Source organism: Microcaecilia unicolor, chromosome 11, assembly GCF_901765095.1.
Source record: "Microcaecilia unicolor chromosome 11, aMicUni1.1, whole genome shotgun sequence".
NCBI lineage: Eukaryota > Metazoa > Chordata > Amphibia > Gymnophiona > Siphonopidae > Microcaecilia > Microcaecilia unicolor.
In genome coordinates, this window is record NC_044041.1 from 82,105,795 (window position 1) to 82,122,457 (window position 16,663).

At 47.3% G+C, this 16,663-nt stretch overlaps 1 protein-coding gene across 1 annotated transcript; it reads left to right on the forward strand.

The window, feature by feature from the left end:
• Positions 1-222: 222 nt before the first annotated feature.
• On the forward strand, positions 223-15,880 carry MRPL54 (mitochondrial ribosomal protein L54). The gene is made up of 3 exons (XM_030218351.1): positions 223-383; positions 5,106-5,262; positions 13,692-15,880. The coding sequence occupies exons 1-3, from the start codon at positions 275-277 to the stop codon at positions 13,822-13,824; spliced, it is 399 nt and encodes a 132-aa protein (XP_030074211.1). The 5' UTR covers positions 223-274; the 3' UTR covers positions 13,825-15,880.
• The last annotated feature ends 783 nt before the right edge of the window (positions 15,881-16,663 follow it).

The following is a 16,663-nucleotide window of genomic DNA, read 5'->3' on the forward strand; positions in this document are numbered from 1 at the left end:
ACGGGCTTCTATTTTTAGTGCAAATGTAAACAGCAAGGGGAATTGCGTATACCAAAAAATGCACACATCCATAAACCTAAGTACCGATAATACGTCTATTTATATTTGTGCGTACGGTGTACAAGTCATAGGGAACGTCTGTAGTTCTGTAGGACTACATGTCCCAGAATGCAGTCAGTATGCGTGGCGTGTGCCGGAAAAGAGGGGAAGCGTGCGAGCAGGAGCGCCCACGTGGATGCTGCTTGCTTGACTGAGGGAGGCGGAGCTTCGAGTAATGGCAGGCAGAGGGGTCTTGGGGGCGATGGTACGCAGCTCACTGCGGGCTGTGCGGAGACCCCATACTCCGTTCCAGCTCCTGACTTGCGGATATGCCAAGAAAGCAGGTGAGGTCAGGGGTGCCAGCAAATTGGGTCAGTGACCTTGGCTACTCAGATCAGACCTTGGGAAGGGGGACGAGCGCTTCCTGTGTGAGAGACAGTCCTAGGGGTTCGATTTTACAAAGATGGTAGTATTGGTGGTGCATAGCCTTTGCCCCAGAATCTCGGTCTAATCTATGATGCTGTCGTGCATGGATCGGAGAAGGCTGGGGATACGTCACCCACCCTAGATTAGGAGTTCCCAAATCTGCTTTATCGCTGAGTTACCTTACAACACATACGTTTGCGCATGCTTCGTACATTCGTTGTGGATATTTTGCAAACTCGAAAAGCTGTGGAGAAGCATGATACACACCAGGGGGATTAAATTGAGAACAGGAGACGGTTTGAGGCCAGGGACAAGTAGTTTTCATAAATCAAAATAATAAAAATAAATACTTTATTTTATGCAGATTTCTCATTTGTTTAAACATAACAAAACGGGCTATAAGCCCCAAATGCAGTCTATTTGTTTTCTTATATTTTATCCTTGTGATGACTTATACTGTGCCAAAACTGGAAGTACAGTGAGACAGAATAGAATTCAGTAACATCCAAAACTTATTAGTTAACATTATAATTGTGTTCTCATTTGGGCAATAACTGAGAAAATGCTGTTGAAAACTGACTTGAAGAAGAGATAAATATATATCCCAGAACGGGACAAGGTTGGTACATTTAGTATGACTCTTGACTTCTGCATGAAGGTAGCTCTGCCTTCATTACTGAATATCTCTCTGTTAAACAATATTAAGTGCATTCCACAAAACAAAAGGAGCAAGTTCTCACCAACCATCTTTCTCTTTTGATCTAGGCACAGGGAAAAAAAAGATTTTAAATACGCCCAGGTTTCATCCTAATTCATGTTTAATGTGGGATATAAATAAATAGATAGATAGAAACTCTGAATGTTGTTTGCCAGGAGAAAGAAATCTCTGCACGAATATAACCAGCCCCTCCAAATGACACAGTGTTTACAATTTATGGAGGAGTAGTAGCCTAGTGGTTAGACTCTGATCCTGGGGAACTGGGTTCAATTCCCACTGCAGCTCCTTGTGACTCTGGCCAAGTCACTTACTCCATTATCCCAGGCACAAATAAGTACCTGTATATAATATGTAAACCGCTTTGAATGTAGTTGGAAAAACCACAGAAAGGCGGTATATAAGTCCCATTCCCATTCCCTTATAACAAATTACTACTCTACCTATGAAAAGTTATTCCGTTATTATGCCTCCTCTGTGTACATCCGTATTCTGCACAAGCTGGCATGTTTGAAAATATAAGTGAGATTAAATAAAAATGCTACCAACAATCAAGAACAACAACAACGTGGATGCAGCAGCTCAGATTTGTTTGCTTTGTTTTGACTACGCAGAATGACAGCTGTGCGGGGAAGGGGAAACACAGATTAACCTAAGTGACTTCAACTTTTTGACGTCATGCCATGTCCTGTTCTCAGTCAAACCTCCTTGATACACACAAGCTGCATCTCTTGTACATTGCCCAGATTATGGTTGCATAGTGATTGTTTCAAGGGTAGTTACATTACATTAGACCAGGGGTTCTCAACCCAGTCCTCAGGACACACCCAGCCAGTCAGGATTTCAGGATATCCACAATGAATATGCATGAGACAGATTTGCATTCAATGAAGACAGTGCATGCAATATATTCACTGTGGATATCCTGAAAACCAGACTGGCTGGGTGTGTCCCAGGATTGTATTGAAAACCCCTGCATTAGACATTTGTATCCCCACAAGCTTCAAGAGTTCAGTGCAGTTAAAATTAAGAAAACTGGGCATTCCCACGTTGTTAACAGTGTTTCGCCAAGGTGTGTTCATGACAAATTTATGAAATAAGAACCTTTTTAGCAACTTTCAAAATGATTTATAATTTGTTGTTTATCTCAAAAACATAGATAAAGAATGCCAACATCTCTCTGAGTGATAGGAAAACAAGGATATAAATATAGTTTTATACACCAGCCCTCTGATACTCAAAGGCATTTAACTGGCCAGGATTGGCATCTGGCCAGTTTAATGCCACCTAGTCAGTTATGTCCCTGCGGAATACAGTGGCGTAGCTAGGTGGGGGCCTGGCCCCCTCAAAATTTCATCTGGGCCCCTGGTTTTGCTAGCAGAGGTCCCCAACCCCCACCAGTTGAAGCCTTGTCCAGCGCCAGTCTGGGGCATCGCTGCGTTCCTTGCCCTGCTCTGTCTTCCTCCTGATGTTCTGCTCGCTCCTTTCAGTGAAATTGAGCAGCCTGAATATTGCCGGTTAACAGGTAGCCGGTAGTATCAGGCGCAACACATCACTGCCTACCTTTAGTAGCCATACTTTTCTGCATGCAATCAGTCCTGTCTTTAGCCAGTTTGACTTTGACTGGCCAAGCTGATGTTCAGTGCTAGTCGATCAAAGTCAAACAGGCCAAAATTAAACCAGATATTCAGTGCTGGTGACCGGAAACGGCCCAGCATTGAATATCTGGTTTTAGCGCCGAATGTGGGAGTTATTCAGACCGCAGGAGTTAGAGGCCGATAGCCCGGTTATCTGTTTATGATTGGGATAGCAGAAAACTAAGAGCCCTGTTTACTAAGCCCTGCTGTTGGCGCAGTAACGTTTTTAGCGTGTGCTAACACTAGAGTCACCCATATGGGTGTCTCTAGCATTAGCACGCGCTAAAAACGGTAGCGTGTCTTAGTAAACAGGGCCCTAAATAACTTGAAAGAATATCAAGGTTTCTGATTGGTAGTTCAATAAGATTAGACATATAACTGGGTGCTAGGCCGTGATGAATAAGGAACACTTTTTAAAAATAGCATGGGCTTCAGCGTAAAGGCATAGTAGCTTTTTCAAATTTTGAAACCCTACATCAGTGGGTCCCAAACCTGGTCTAGCTAGTCAGGTTTTCAGGATATCAACATTCATGAGAGAGGTTTGCATGCAGTGCAGGCAGTGCATGCAAATCTCTCTCATGAATATTCATTGTGGGTATCCTGAAAACCTGACTGACTGGGGTGCCTCCAGGACCAGGTTTGGGAACCACTGCCCTACTTCTTAGACTCGCTGCTGTATTTTGTAATGTTTGCAACTTTTTCCAAAGAGATTCCTTGCATCCCACATTTTGATGATGTTACAATAATTGAAATGGCATAATATCATGGTTTGTGCATAAGTCAAAATGATTCGGGATCCAAACAAGCTCTAATATGCCTAAGCTTTCTTATTAACCTAAAATCTCTCATTGTAATCGCCTGTGCCTGGGATTCAAAAATGAGAAAACCATCCAAAATAATCCCTAAGGGGCCCTTTTACATAGGCATGTAAAGGCATGCATGTCAGATTGGCATTAGCACCCGGCTAGCGCATGCGCCTGGTAATTCTGAGTTTGGCGCATGCCGAAAACCTGTGGTAGAAAATAATTTTCTACCATGGGGGCGTTCCTGGCGGACGGTTACCGTGTGGGAAATGTGCGAGCTCTCCGTTAAGGGCTCAGGCCATATATAGATGTGTGCTGGTTTTCATTTTGCCACACGTCCATTTCCCAACCCCCCCCCCCCCCCCCCCCCCATTTTTCCCAGACGTGGAGAAATAGTCCAGTTTGCGTCCAATACACCACCTACTGCAAGCCAGAGGTGTAGCCAGACTCGGTATTTTGGATGGGCCAAGAGGTAAATTGGATGGGCCCTTCCATGCGCATATGCCCCTTCCCCCCCCCCCCCCCACAAATATCTTCCCAGAGATATTTTTTAAAAATATAAAGAATTTTTTTTCCACCTACCCCACATCTTCTCCCTCTCCTCTGTGGCGTCCCGGCATCTGCGCTCCTATCTCTGAACTCTGCCCCACCCCAATGTCCACCCAGGCCCACCCATAGCTGCAACACTTCAGAGCACAGTGTTTAAATCTGTATCAAGATAATCACACTGACCAATACCTTGATATCCGCTCTGAAAGTCTGGTTATAGAGCAGCTGCCAGATATGATCTGGATACAGCCGATATTCACTCCGGTACCATCTGCCATGTCCCACCCTCGCTGATGTCATTGCCTGTTTCCTGTCTGGCAGAACGTGGCAGGTGGAAGCCTGCAGGAATAGCGCAAGCATCAAGAATGAATCGCTGCAGGCACAGAGGACACCTGTACCGACACCAGGGAGGGAAGGGGTTCAGAGACCAGAGTTCAGATGCCAGGATGCGGGGGGGGGGGGGGGGGGGGAAGAGAGCAGTGTGGCACTGCAGCTAGGTGGGCCCGAGCCAATATTGGGTGGGTCTGTGCCCACCCAGGCCCACCCATAGCTACGCCACTGCTGCAAGCACAGAGTATAGTACTCACAATGAACCCTTATGCCTTCTTGGTGCATCATGTGGTCTGTGTAGTTAATTATGAAAGTGAAAAGCAGAGCTATATAATCCCAGTATGCACTGAGATACAGTTAAAATAGAAGAGAAAACCTTCCTTCTCCATCAGTATTAATGTAGTTGCTCTGCTTATTTATCCATGTATGCCATAAGTAACATCATTGTGATGTCTCTGGCCCTAAACTGGAGGACAGAGTGGTTTTATGACTGTCTCAAGCTCACCCAGCAAGGATCGGTGGAGTTGGAACTTGCGCTTGTTTTCACGGTTGTGTGCTCTGACTGCTGAGGTGTCACTGTAATCTTTTTCATGCTTGGTCTTACAGTTATGAAGGGAAAAGGTAAAGGGGTAGCTAAAGAGGTGTTGAAAGGCCCTGACGTATGCAAGGATCCTGTGCTGCTCACCACTCATGCCATGGGTGTGAACATCTACAAGGAGGGCCAGGAGGTGGTGCTGAAGGAGGATTCAGCATATCCTGAATGGTAAGGGTTTACCTTCTCACTACTGCCTTTCTATTATGTGCTGTTTGTGAAAATGAAAGATTGCATTATGGATAGATTGTGTTATCTATCTGGCCTCACATGTGTATGCATGCACTCATCTATCTGAATACTAAAACAAGTGCAAAATACACATTCCTTAGCGTCCCTTCGGACTGGTCCGGAGGGACTAAAGGAAAGCAAATTAGCAGGTAAGATCTAATTTCTCCTTTGGAATTTCTGGACCTGGTATGTAACTGTGGTGTTTAGTGATTAAATAAAATGTCACTGGATATTCAGCATGTACCCAGATACCAGCCAGTGCTGAATATCCAGTTTCAATGCAGACTCAAGTGCTATCTGGGCTGGCCCAAGAGTATCTGATGGCTTAGGTGTACCTTCAGCTGTATGCCCCTCCCCCAACCACCACCAAGGGACAGCTCACAACGTAAGGTCTCCCCCCCCCCCCCCAACATGGTGTCCAGCATCCTTTTTCCCTATTTCCCTTCCCCCTTGGTCTCAAGCATCTCTCTCTTCCACCCCCCATGCCTGTGGTCTCCAGCATCTTTCCCCCCCCCCCCCCCACCCCGCTCTGTGGTTATATAACATTCCTGAAGTTGTTAAAGCCCCATTTGTTTAGGAAATTCCTATAAGTTTAGTTTATTTTAAAACTCTTTTTTCTATATATACCTAACTGCTGATATCAGAGATGAATGTTCTCTTTGTTGATGCTTATTGTAATCTACACTAAACCATTTGATAAGTTGCGGAATAGAAGTTCCAAATGTGTTTGTTGTATTGTGATCTCCAGCATCTCTCTCTGGAGATCATCCTCACCCCCACGGTCTGCAGCATCTCTCTGTTTTCCACCCCAGTGGTCGCCAGCATCTCTGTCTTCCACCCCCATGGTCTCCAGCATCTTTCTGTCTTCCACTCCCCACCCCCATGGTCTCCAGCATCCCTTCTTTCCTTCTTTCCCTCCACCTCCCCCCTCCCTTGCAAGGTATTTAGGCCTTACTTCCCTTCCTTCAGGGGAGCGATGTAGCAGTTGGCAGCTATAGAAGATGTATCATATTCAGCATGGGGCCTTGAGCATCTGTGCATGCTTAAGCCCTGCTTGCTCTCATTCTCTCCAAACTTACTGTTTCTATAGCTGAAAACTGCTGTGTCACCGTCCTGCAGGAAGAGAGGTCAAGTTGGACACCTTGGGGTGGAAGGAGGGGACGAAGAAGAGAGAACCTGGCAATCAAGTTCCAGTGCTGCTCCCCAAATTGTGCCACCCTATGCGACCCCCCCCCCCCCCCCGGCCTGCCTAGTGAATGGGGTGGCAGTATTCAAACCGCTAACTTGATAGTTAACCAGATAAAGTTATGGCAGCCTTTTTGCTGTCCTCACTTTATCCAGTTAGATATATGGTTAGAGGTCTGAATACGGCTGCTAACCAGGTTCTGACACAGTCCACATGGTATTGAAGGGGACAAAGGAGACATTCAGCAGTGCTAGCCAGTTAATGCCGCTGAATATCCCTAATACTTATTCACAGGCTGATACACAGAACCAAACGCGGGAGCTAGAAGCAATTAGCGCTGGACTAGCACCCGCATTAGTGAACGCAGAATGCTCAGACGCTCTCGCATGGGAAACAACGAGTGCTTCAAAGATTAGAACAAACAGCATGTTAATGCTGTCAAACGGATGTTAATGAGGTCATTTCCTATTCCCTCCCAGTTCATGGAGAACAGTGCACAAAGCAAAGCCACCCTTACTGCTGAAAAAAAAAATAATGCCGGCTCGGAGCAGGCATTAGGGTGTTTGAAGAGAGGATTTCTCATGATTCTTTCTTTAAAATCTGCCAATTTCTATATAATTTGGAAGCTGAAGGAAGCCCATGCAAGCCCCTGCTAGTCATAAACGAATGTGTGCAAGTCACAGCAAACCCAAAATGAAAGCACACATTGGCGCCTGTTTCCTACATTTAAATAGAAGCATTCCAAGCTATAAGAAAAATTGCAAACACTTATATTTAAAGCACAGAAAACAGACGCCAGTGTGTGCTTCACGTTCAGTTTGTCTGGTGCATGTGCCCAGGAGCTGAGCTTACCGCAAGCCTCTTCTGCGCATGCACCAAGCACGTTCCCCTCCCCTCGCTTTCGCTTTTAGAGCACACACATAATTTGTATATCGTTTCCTTTGAGCATTGGCGAGCTAGGGGGCCCTTTTACTAAACCGCATAAGCGTATATGCGCACCAATTCTGAGTTACCACCCGGCTACTGTGTGGCCTGGGCGGTAATTTCATTTTTGACGCACGTCCGATAGGCGTGTCAGAAAATATCTTTATTTTGTGGCGCGCTGGCGGTAATCGGCATTTGGACACGCATTGACCATTACCGCCTGATTAAAGCGTGAGATCTTACCGCTCAGTCAATGGCTGGCGGTAAGGTCTTGGACCCAAAATGGACGCGTGCTAATTTTCATTTTCCTCAGCGACCCTCCAGACCGGTCAAGACGCGTGGGTTATGTCCTCCTACCAGCAGAGGGAGACTGAGAAAACACTAAGCTTTTGAAGCCTGTATATATAACCTGTGCAGAACCTCCACTAGCCAGTATTTTCTCAGTCTCAGCAGAGGTAGCAGTTGACAGCCTGTGCAGTCTCCAATAATCTGGTGAGGTAGTTTGTCATTGGGTCGTAGGATTTTTTCCTTCCAAACTTTATTCTGTTGCAGTACCCTGTACGTGTGTAAAAAAAAAAAAAAAAAAAAGTGCTTTGGGGCCCTGGGTCTGGTGGGGCCCAGTTTTTCCCCCTGGGGTGTTACACCTATGTTTGGGTCCCTCCCCCTGTGCTGCTCTCTATTTCTGTTTGCTTGGCAGCTTTGTGCCTCGGCTGCTTTCTCAGTATTGTAGCCTTGAGTGCCTTACAATTTCCAGATGCCAGAGTTAGAGTAAGATGCCTTTAAGGTCAGTTATTCTATTTCATTTTGCTTGCCAGCTTTGTGCCTCGGCTGCTTTCTCAGTATTGTAGCCTTGAGTGCCTTACAATTTCCAGATGCCAGAATTAGAGTACTGTGCCTTTAAGGTCAGTTATTCTATTTCGTTTTGCTTGGCAGCTTTGTGCCTCGGCTGCTTTCTCAGTATTGTAGCCTTGAGTGCCTTACAATTTCCAGCTGCCAGAGTTGGAGTACTGTGCCTTTAAGGGCATTTATTTCTTTATTTTCAGCGGACCGAACGGGGGTTTTGATTCCTTGCTGGAACGAGAGAGCAGCGCTTTCTCCAGTGCTTTTGCAGTGTGAGTGAGTTTTTGGTTTGGCGCGTTTGCGGAACAGCTTTTCTCTTCCCTCGTGGTTTATGGCGGCCCAGCTCCTCCGATGTCGCGCGTGCTTTTGGCGAGGGGTAGAGGCGCCAGGCGCTCAGTGTAGCTTTGCGGTGCACCTATAAAGGTGGCTGCGGCACCCCCCGACTTGACCGCGGAGGGATCGATGGTGTCGGGAGTCTCCGGGTCAGCGGGAGCGTAGGCAGGGCCGCTGTCAGCGGGAACAGTTTCGGCGGGAACAGCCGCCATCTTGAGTCTGACGCGGCCCGTGGAGCCGGCTGGTTTTGGGCCTGCGGCCTCCGTTTTTGGCACAAAAGGGCCTAATGACGGTCCAGGAATGGTGGGCTTTCCTCCAGATTTTGTCTGGACGCGGTATCAGGCCTGGAGATCGGGACCCCCCCCCCCTCCCCCCCCCCCAATTGGAAGAGGGGGCTATTTCCGTCTTGGCTGAGAGACCACGGTTAGAGTGGTCAGAGGACAGGCAATGTTTTTCTCCTGTAGCTGCAGAAGCTGCGCTTAGTGATCTGGGGGAGTCAGATGGAATTGACGGCTCTCAGGAGCAGGATTGTTGGATTCCTGGAGAGGATCCTTCAGTAGTGCGGATTTTCCATAGAGATGAGCTGTCAGAACTCATAGATCAGGTGTCGTCCACCCTTCAGTTTGGTCCTGAGGTGGCTTTGGGGGAAACTGTCCAGGATCCGTTGGTGAAGGGCATTCAGCGTCAGGCGTGATCCTTCCCTATGAACAAGGATCTCCGGGAGATGATTTGTCAGGAATGGGATTTGCCGTGTAAGGTGGCAAAGGCAATGGCGAGGCTTTATCCCCTCCCTCAGGACGATAGGGATTCCTTTAAGGTTCCCACGGTAGATGCAGTAGTGACGGCAGTAATTATAGCTACGGCTATCACGGTTGATGGAGGAACGGCCCTCCGTGATCCTCAGGATAGGAAGTTGGGATCTTTTCTCAAGCGTAGTTTTGTTTTGTCGGCTCTAGCCCTGCAGGCCTCGGTTTGTGGGGGTCTGGTAGCTCGGGCATGTTTTCGTTGGGCCGAGAAGCTCCTGGATGATTCGGTAGATGTTGGTTCTTCTGGGGGTCAGGAGTTAGCCGACTTGGACATGGGTTCATCCTTTTTGTCTGAGGCTTTTATGATTAGTTGCCTACTTCAGACAAAAAATATGGCTATGGTTGTGGGTCTCTGCCACTTAAGGGAGCTATGCTCTTTGGAGAAGATTTGGACAAGTTAGTGTGAGGTCTTAGTGATACCAAGGTTCTATGGCTTCCAGATTTTCGGTTCAAGGCAGGGGCCAGAACTAGTTCCTCTCTGGGACGGTTTAGGGAGGCTCAGCGGTATAGGCCGGGCAGATCGAGTGGGACCTACCCCTAGCTGTCTGTTTGTCCAATTTAGATTGTAAGCTCTGTTGAGCAGGGACTGTCTTTCATGTAATTTGTACAGCGCTGCATAAGTCTAGTAGTGCTATAGAAATGTTTAATAGTAGTAGGACCTCTAGGGGTCAGTTTTTCCAGCGCACACAGTTCTTTCGTGAGAGTCGTCGCGGAGGGCGTGGCTTTTCCGCGGGAGGTTAGTATTCAGGCCACAATTCCCAGGCTCTGGTGCATGGTGGGGCTCGGCTGAGTCTGTTTTACCAGAGTTGGGCCCAAATCAGGTCAGATCAGTGGGTTCTCAAGGTGTTTCGAGGCGGATGTGCGCTGGAATTCGAAAGCTGTTCTCCCGAAGTGTTTCTGGAATCCCTCTGTCGGTCTTGGAGCAAGAGGGCAGCAGTGAGGGACACTCTGCGGTGGCTGCTCGCGTTGGGAGCCGTGGTTCCTGTTCCTTCAGATCAGCAACGCTCAGGGTGCTATTTGATCTATTTTGTGGTCCACAAGAAAGAGGACACTTTTCGTCCCATTTTAGATCTCAAAAGGGTCAATGCGACACTCAAGGTGCCCTCTTTCCGGATGGAGACGTTGCGGTCGGTCACTGGTGCGGTCAGGAAAGGAGAGTTTCTCACTTCCCTGGATTTGACGGAAGCTTATCTTCACTTTCCTTTGTGCAGCCTTTTGGTTCCAAGTTACAGGGTCCGATTCGTCGGTTCCTTGCAGAGAAGGCGCCGACGGCCCGTACTTATCGTCAGGTCCTGGGCCTGATGGCGGCGACCATAGAGGTAGTTCCGTGGGCCAGGGCGCACATGCGTCAGGTACAGTCAGCTCTGCTCAGTCGTTGGTCCCCTCTGTCGCAGGACTTGGAAATGTGTTGTCCGCTGTCGGTGGCCCCTCGTCTCAGTCTCCGCTGGTGGCTCAGTCCGCGCAATTTGGGAAAGGAATGCCGTTGGAGTCCCCACGGGGGCTGGTAATGGTCACGGATGCCAGTCTGCAAGGTTGGGGGGCACATTGTCTCAGTCAGGTAGCTCAAGGCCGGTGGTCTCGGGCAGAAGCAGAGTGGTCCATCAACCGGCTGGAAACTCGGGCCATTCGGGTGGCGCGCCAGGCCTTGACGTCGGTGGTTCGCCACAAGGCAGTCCGAGTGCTCTGTGACAATGCCATGGCAGTAGCATATGTCAACCGTCAAGGGGGGAACAAAGAGCCTTGGCGGCGCAGTTGAACTCATCTTCAGGCTCTCTTGGCAGCGCATGTGGCCGGGGTAGGTCACATAGATGCAGATTATCTCAGCAGGCACACTCTAGATCCCAGGGAGTGGTCTTTTCTTCGGTCAGTGTTCCAGTGAGTTGTGTCGGTCTGGGGACTTTCGGTGATCTTAGCGCAACGGCTCGCTATGCGCAAGTTCAGAGATTTTTTTTTTTTCAGTCGCTGAAGAGACCCTTGAGCGGAGGAAATCGACACTCTTCTGTTGCCTTGGCTTCGGGAGTGACTGTATGTGTTTCCTCTGTGGCTGTTAGTCGGTCGAGTAATATAGCGCATCGAACATCACTCCGGTCGGGTGATTCTGGTAGCTTCGGATTGGCAGCGTCGACCATGGTATGGAGACCTGGTGCGGTTGGCAGGGGCGGCGGCCCTGCCTTTGTTGGGATCAGTTCTGTGTCAAGGCCCGATAATCATGCCGGATCCGGCTCGGTTTTCGCTTATGGTTTGGCTCTTGAGCGGCACAAGTTGAAGAAGAAGGGGCTTTCGTCCAGTGGCTTTGCTACGATGTTGAGTTGCCGTAGACGATCCACTTCCTTGGTGTATGTCCGGGTTTGGAGAATCTTTGAGCACTGGTGTGAAGACCATCGAGTTCGGCCGTTTCACTCTTCGGTGGCGGAAGTTTTGGAATTTTTGCACGATGGTGTTGATAGAGGTCTGGCCTTGTCTACACTGAGGTTCAGGTGGCAGCTTTGTCATGTTTTCGTGGGAAGCTTCAGTGAAAGTCCTTCGCGTCTGTGCCTGAGGTAGTGCGTTTTTTGAAGGGTGTTAAGTTGCTGCGTCCGCCTCAGTGACGGATGGTGCCTCCGTGGGATTTGAAGCTAGTTTTGGATGCTTTGATCAGGCCTCCGTTTGTGCCTCTGGTATCGGCATCTTGTAAGGATTTATCTTTAAAGGCGGTCTTGTTGGTGGCGATTACTTCAGCACGGAGTGTTTCAGAGCTTCAGGCTTTGTCTTTTAGGGAACCATTTTTGTCCTTTCTGAGGGAAAGGTTTCGTTGCGGACGGTGCTTTCCTTTTTTGCCCAAGGTGGTTTCCGAGTTCCATGTTAATCAGGTCATCTCTCTGCCAGTGTTGGGTGATATGGCTGAGATTCGGAGCAGCGTGGTATTGCCAAGCTGGATGTCAGGAGAGTTTTGAGTTGTTATCTCTCTGGAACTCAGGACTTCAGAGCCTCTGACCATTTGTTCGTTCTTCATGGTGGCCCAAAGAAGGGTGCAGCGGCTCCTAAGGTGACCATAGCACGGTGGTTGAAGGAGGCGGTTGCATCTGCTTACTTGGTGAAGGGTCCTGTGGTGCCTAGGGGCTGGTCTGCTCATTCCACTAGGGGAATGGCAGCCTCGTGGGCGGAGAATAGTATGATTTCTCTGTTAGATATTTGTCGGGCTGCGGTTTGGTTTTCGTTGCATTCCTTTGTGAAGCATTATAGGATTCCTGTGCATGCAAAGGACGAGGTGCGCTTTGGGGCAGCAGTTTTGACCTCTGGCCTTAGTAGGTCCCTCCCATAAGTTAGTTACTGCTCTGGTACGTCCCATGCGTCTTGACCGGTCTGGAGGGTCGCTGAGGAAGGTGAAATTAGATCTTACCTGCTAATTTTCTTTCCTCTAGACCCTCCAGACCGGTCAAGAGCCCGCCCTGTCTGTATTGGAGGCCAGGAGGTGTATTTGTTGGATAATTCTTGGCTGCTGTAAATTGTTTTCTCTAATTGCAGACTGTTGATTTCTGTTTTGTGATAGGAGTCCGGGACAGGTGGGGCTCTTCTTTGATAGTCCACCTGTAGAAGCCCAACTGTTTTATCAAAGGCAAAGGAACATGCTTCCGTAAGAGCAAGCGGAAGATGTTTCTTGTTTTTGCAGTTTACTGTGACCACGTACAGGGTTGCTAGTTGTTGTTAGTGTTTTTTGTTTCTCTGCTTTGTCAGGGGTATACTGGCTAGTGGAGGTTCTGCACAGGTTATATATACAGGCTTCAAAAGCTTAGTGTTTTCTCAGTCTCCCTCTGCTGGTAGGAGGACATAACCCACGCGTCTTGACCGGTCTGGAGGGTCTAGAGGAAAGAAAATTAGCAGGTAAGATCTAATTTCACCTTGCCACACGTCCATTTTTGGCCCAAAAACCAAAGAGGCATTTTTACAGGTGAGAAATGATTCTGTGCGCATCCAAAACACGTGCCTACACTAGATCAGGCCATTTTTCAGCGCACCTTAGTAAAAGGATCCCTAGGTTTCTGTGTTGTTCCGGTGGTATAGTATCTGCAGTAGTTATAGCGTTGGCCTGTGAGCAGCACCTGCTACCCGTATCGGTGCCTTTGAATAACTGCCTTTCCATGTATTGCAAAAAGAAGTACATCTCTCCTAAAGCATTTATTAGCACTGAGTTCCAGTGGTGTAGTGGACTGTGGCCAAAATGCAAGGCTACTGAGAAGCATTTTTAGCTTCCCTAGCTTGTGTTATATTTCATGTCAGATTGACTCGCATGTTTCTTACAGGCTCTTCAAGATAGACCTGGGCCCCCCAAAGAAGCTTGAAGAGCTGGACCCGGAATCTTCTCAGTATTGGAGAACCATGCGCAAGCTTCACATCTGGCGCAACAACAAACTGAGCAAGGACAAAAAGTTCTAGTGCCCAGATGTTGGGCAGGACGATGAAATGGCGACAAAAGAGAAGAGCCTGAAGAGGGAGAAGGATTGGTGGGGAGGCTCCTCACCCTCCTTTCCCACCTACCACACAATCCCTTCTCTGGACTCCACCTCCTATACCGCTGGGTCATTTCCTTTTTATACTGGAGATAGTGACTGTAAAATATGAATAAATGTAGCTTTTGCACTATAAAGATAAGTGCAGTAGGAATTTATTATTATTGTTATTATTTTCTGTTCTGTTTACAATAAATGTGTGATGAGGTGATAGACCTTGATTTCAAGTAAATCCTATGTAATTAAAATGGGAAGTAGATTAGTTGCTAATCTGAAGAAGTAACTTTGATCAGGTAAGCTTTAGTGACATGTCAGGAACTAGTTTCTTTGGGGGTCCGTGTCTCCAAAGGGTTAGTTTTTCACAAACCATGACAGTAATGAACATCACTCCTAAACCAGGGTATGTGAAGCAGTTGCATTGTGCCAAAGAGAGCTTTCTTCATAAGATGTTGCATGTATAAACAATTTATCCAGGTATGCTTGAAAATTCCTTTTAATTGGGCCTGTGGCACCCAGTATGATGGAAAATATTTCTGTAGCTTTCCGTCGTATTATTTTTGATTTCTGACTGCATTGCTTGGTACTTGATTATTCTGTGCATCAAGCGGAGAAAGAGAAGATTCTCGTTTGGCACCGATACCTCTGTTACCAGTGCTGTTCTGGTGTTTTCCTCTTTATATCTGAGTCCAGTTTCCTTATAGACTGTAGGTAGACAAGTTATGAGTCTGTAATTTTTGGGAATGTTACCCACATCTCCTTTTGGAAATAGTTTACTGCTTGACATTAGGCATTGTGATGCTAGGTCTGCCTGACTGACCAGTGGATTTTTGCAACCTGCCAGGTTTTGGTGGAGTTTCTTCGATGCAGAGTGTTGCATGTTGGGAAATATTTAACCTTGACCAGGCTCAGCCAGCATGAGATTTTCTTGTCTGAGGAGATTTTTACAGTGTTCTCCGGGCACCGCTTCCATTTTCAGCATCTGGCTCTCTGAAGAGCAGTTTGCTTCACTTTTAGTTTGGTTCTTTCCATAACATCACTCAAGCAGAGACAGTGCAAGTACTGCAGCCGATGCTTCTGGCTTATGAGCATAACTGAGTTGTGTTAAATGAGTCACCATACAGATCTAGCCTAGTTTGTTTTCTGGCAATCTCTCCAGACCCTGCAGGGTCAGCTGTGTCGTCCAGTATCCAAACAGCAAAGGGTAACAGTGCATAGCATGGAGCAGCTGCAAAAGTAAAATGGGATTGTTGTACCCAACATACGCAGCTGATGTCACCCTTGAAAGACCAACAATGAAATAAGGGGGGAAAATAAAGACTTAAGAGAATCTCTTTGGTCTTTGCAGAAAGCTTTGTCTTATGCTTCATAATTAAATGCTAACATCAAACCCCTTGCAAGGGTTAAAGATGATTCTTTATCAGTCAACTGTTCTTAGCATGGTCTTTGGTTCAGTCCTAACAGCCTGGGTTCTAGGCTGTCCCAAATGAATAGGCAGGCAACGTGCTGCAATTTGTAAGATCTGAGAAGCAAGTAGATATGTTCAAATGTATTTGCTTCGTATTCCTTATGGATAGCCGGGTAGGCAGACAGGCCTGAGAGGTGCTGAGGGCAGTGCTGCCCTTTTTTCCTCTCTCAGATGATCCTTAGCAGAGTGGGAGTGAGAAGTAAAGCCAGGGATAAGCCCAGAGGATCCTTAGTTGTGGGAGGAGTGAGGGTTAAGCCTGGGATAGGCACAGAGGAGCCTTAGTTGTGGGAGGAGTGAGGGTTAAGCCTGGAATAAGCATAGGGTATCCTTAGCTATGGGAGAGAATGAGGGGTAAAACCTTGGGATAAGTACAGAGGATTCTTAGCTGTGGCTGATTGATGGGTAAAGTCTGGGATAGGCACAGAGGATCCTTAGCTGTGGAAGAAAGTGATCGGTTAAGCCTCCTTTAAGTACATAAGTATTGCCACACAGACAGACCAAAGGTCCATCAAGCTCGGCATCCTGTTTCCAACAGTGGCCAATCCAGGTCACAAATACCTGGCAAGATCCCGGAAAACAATCCATTCTATGCTGCTTTTCCCAGAAATAAGCAGTGGATTTTCCCCAAGTCAATTTAATAATGGTCTATGGACATTTTCTTTAGGAAGCGGTCTAGACCTTTATTAAACCCTGCTAAGCTAACCGCATTTACCACATTCTCTGGTGATGAATTCCAGAGTTTAATTACATATTGAGTGAAGAAACATTTTCTCAGATTTGTATTACATTTACTACTTTGTAGCTTCATCGCATGCCCCCTAGTCCTAGTATTTTATATTTTGTTTGAATTTACACGATCTTTTAAAGGTGGGTTAGGTATGTGGATGGAAAAGACAACTGTGGGGGTGGTGAGGTGGCAGTAGCAATATGATGGATCCTTAGCTGTGGGAGAAATGGGGTAAAGCCAGAAGTTGGTTGGTTCTGTACTGCAGCAGGAAAGGAAAAGGAGCAGATGGGATGGTCCTGTAGCTCTTCACCTCCCCTTTTAGTGTGTTTTGTTTTCTATCAGTTCTGACAGTGTTGTGTAGATGTGGCCCAGGACTAAACCTCTGTTGTGCTCTACTAAAAAACTCCCCACTCCACCTTTCCTTGGATTAACTCTATTTATCGCCCCCTTCTGTTGTCCATAACTTTATTGCTTTCTAACCCACTTTACAATCTTGGTCCTCCTCAAAATTGCTCAGTTCCTTATTAGCCTCCTGTATGGGATTGTGTCACAGGGCCTTACTTAAACCCAAAT

Excerpts from the sequence above, each read along its gene's own strand:
- MRPL54 (XM_030218351.1), top strand. The coding sequence starts at position 275 with ATGGCAGGCAGAGGGGTCTTGGGGGCGATGGTACGCAGCTCACTGCGG. Across the intron at positions 384-5,105 it reads CGGATATGCCAAGAAAGCAG|TTATGAAGGGAAAAGGTAAA; the intron begins GTGAGGTCAGGG and ends TTGGTCTTACAG. Across the intron at positions 5,263-13,691 it reads GATTCAGCATATCCTGAATG|GCTCTTCAAGATAGACCTGG; the intron begins GTAAGGGTTTAC and ends TGTTTCTTACAG.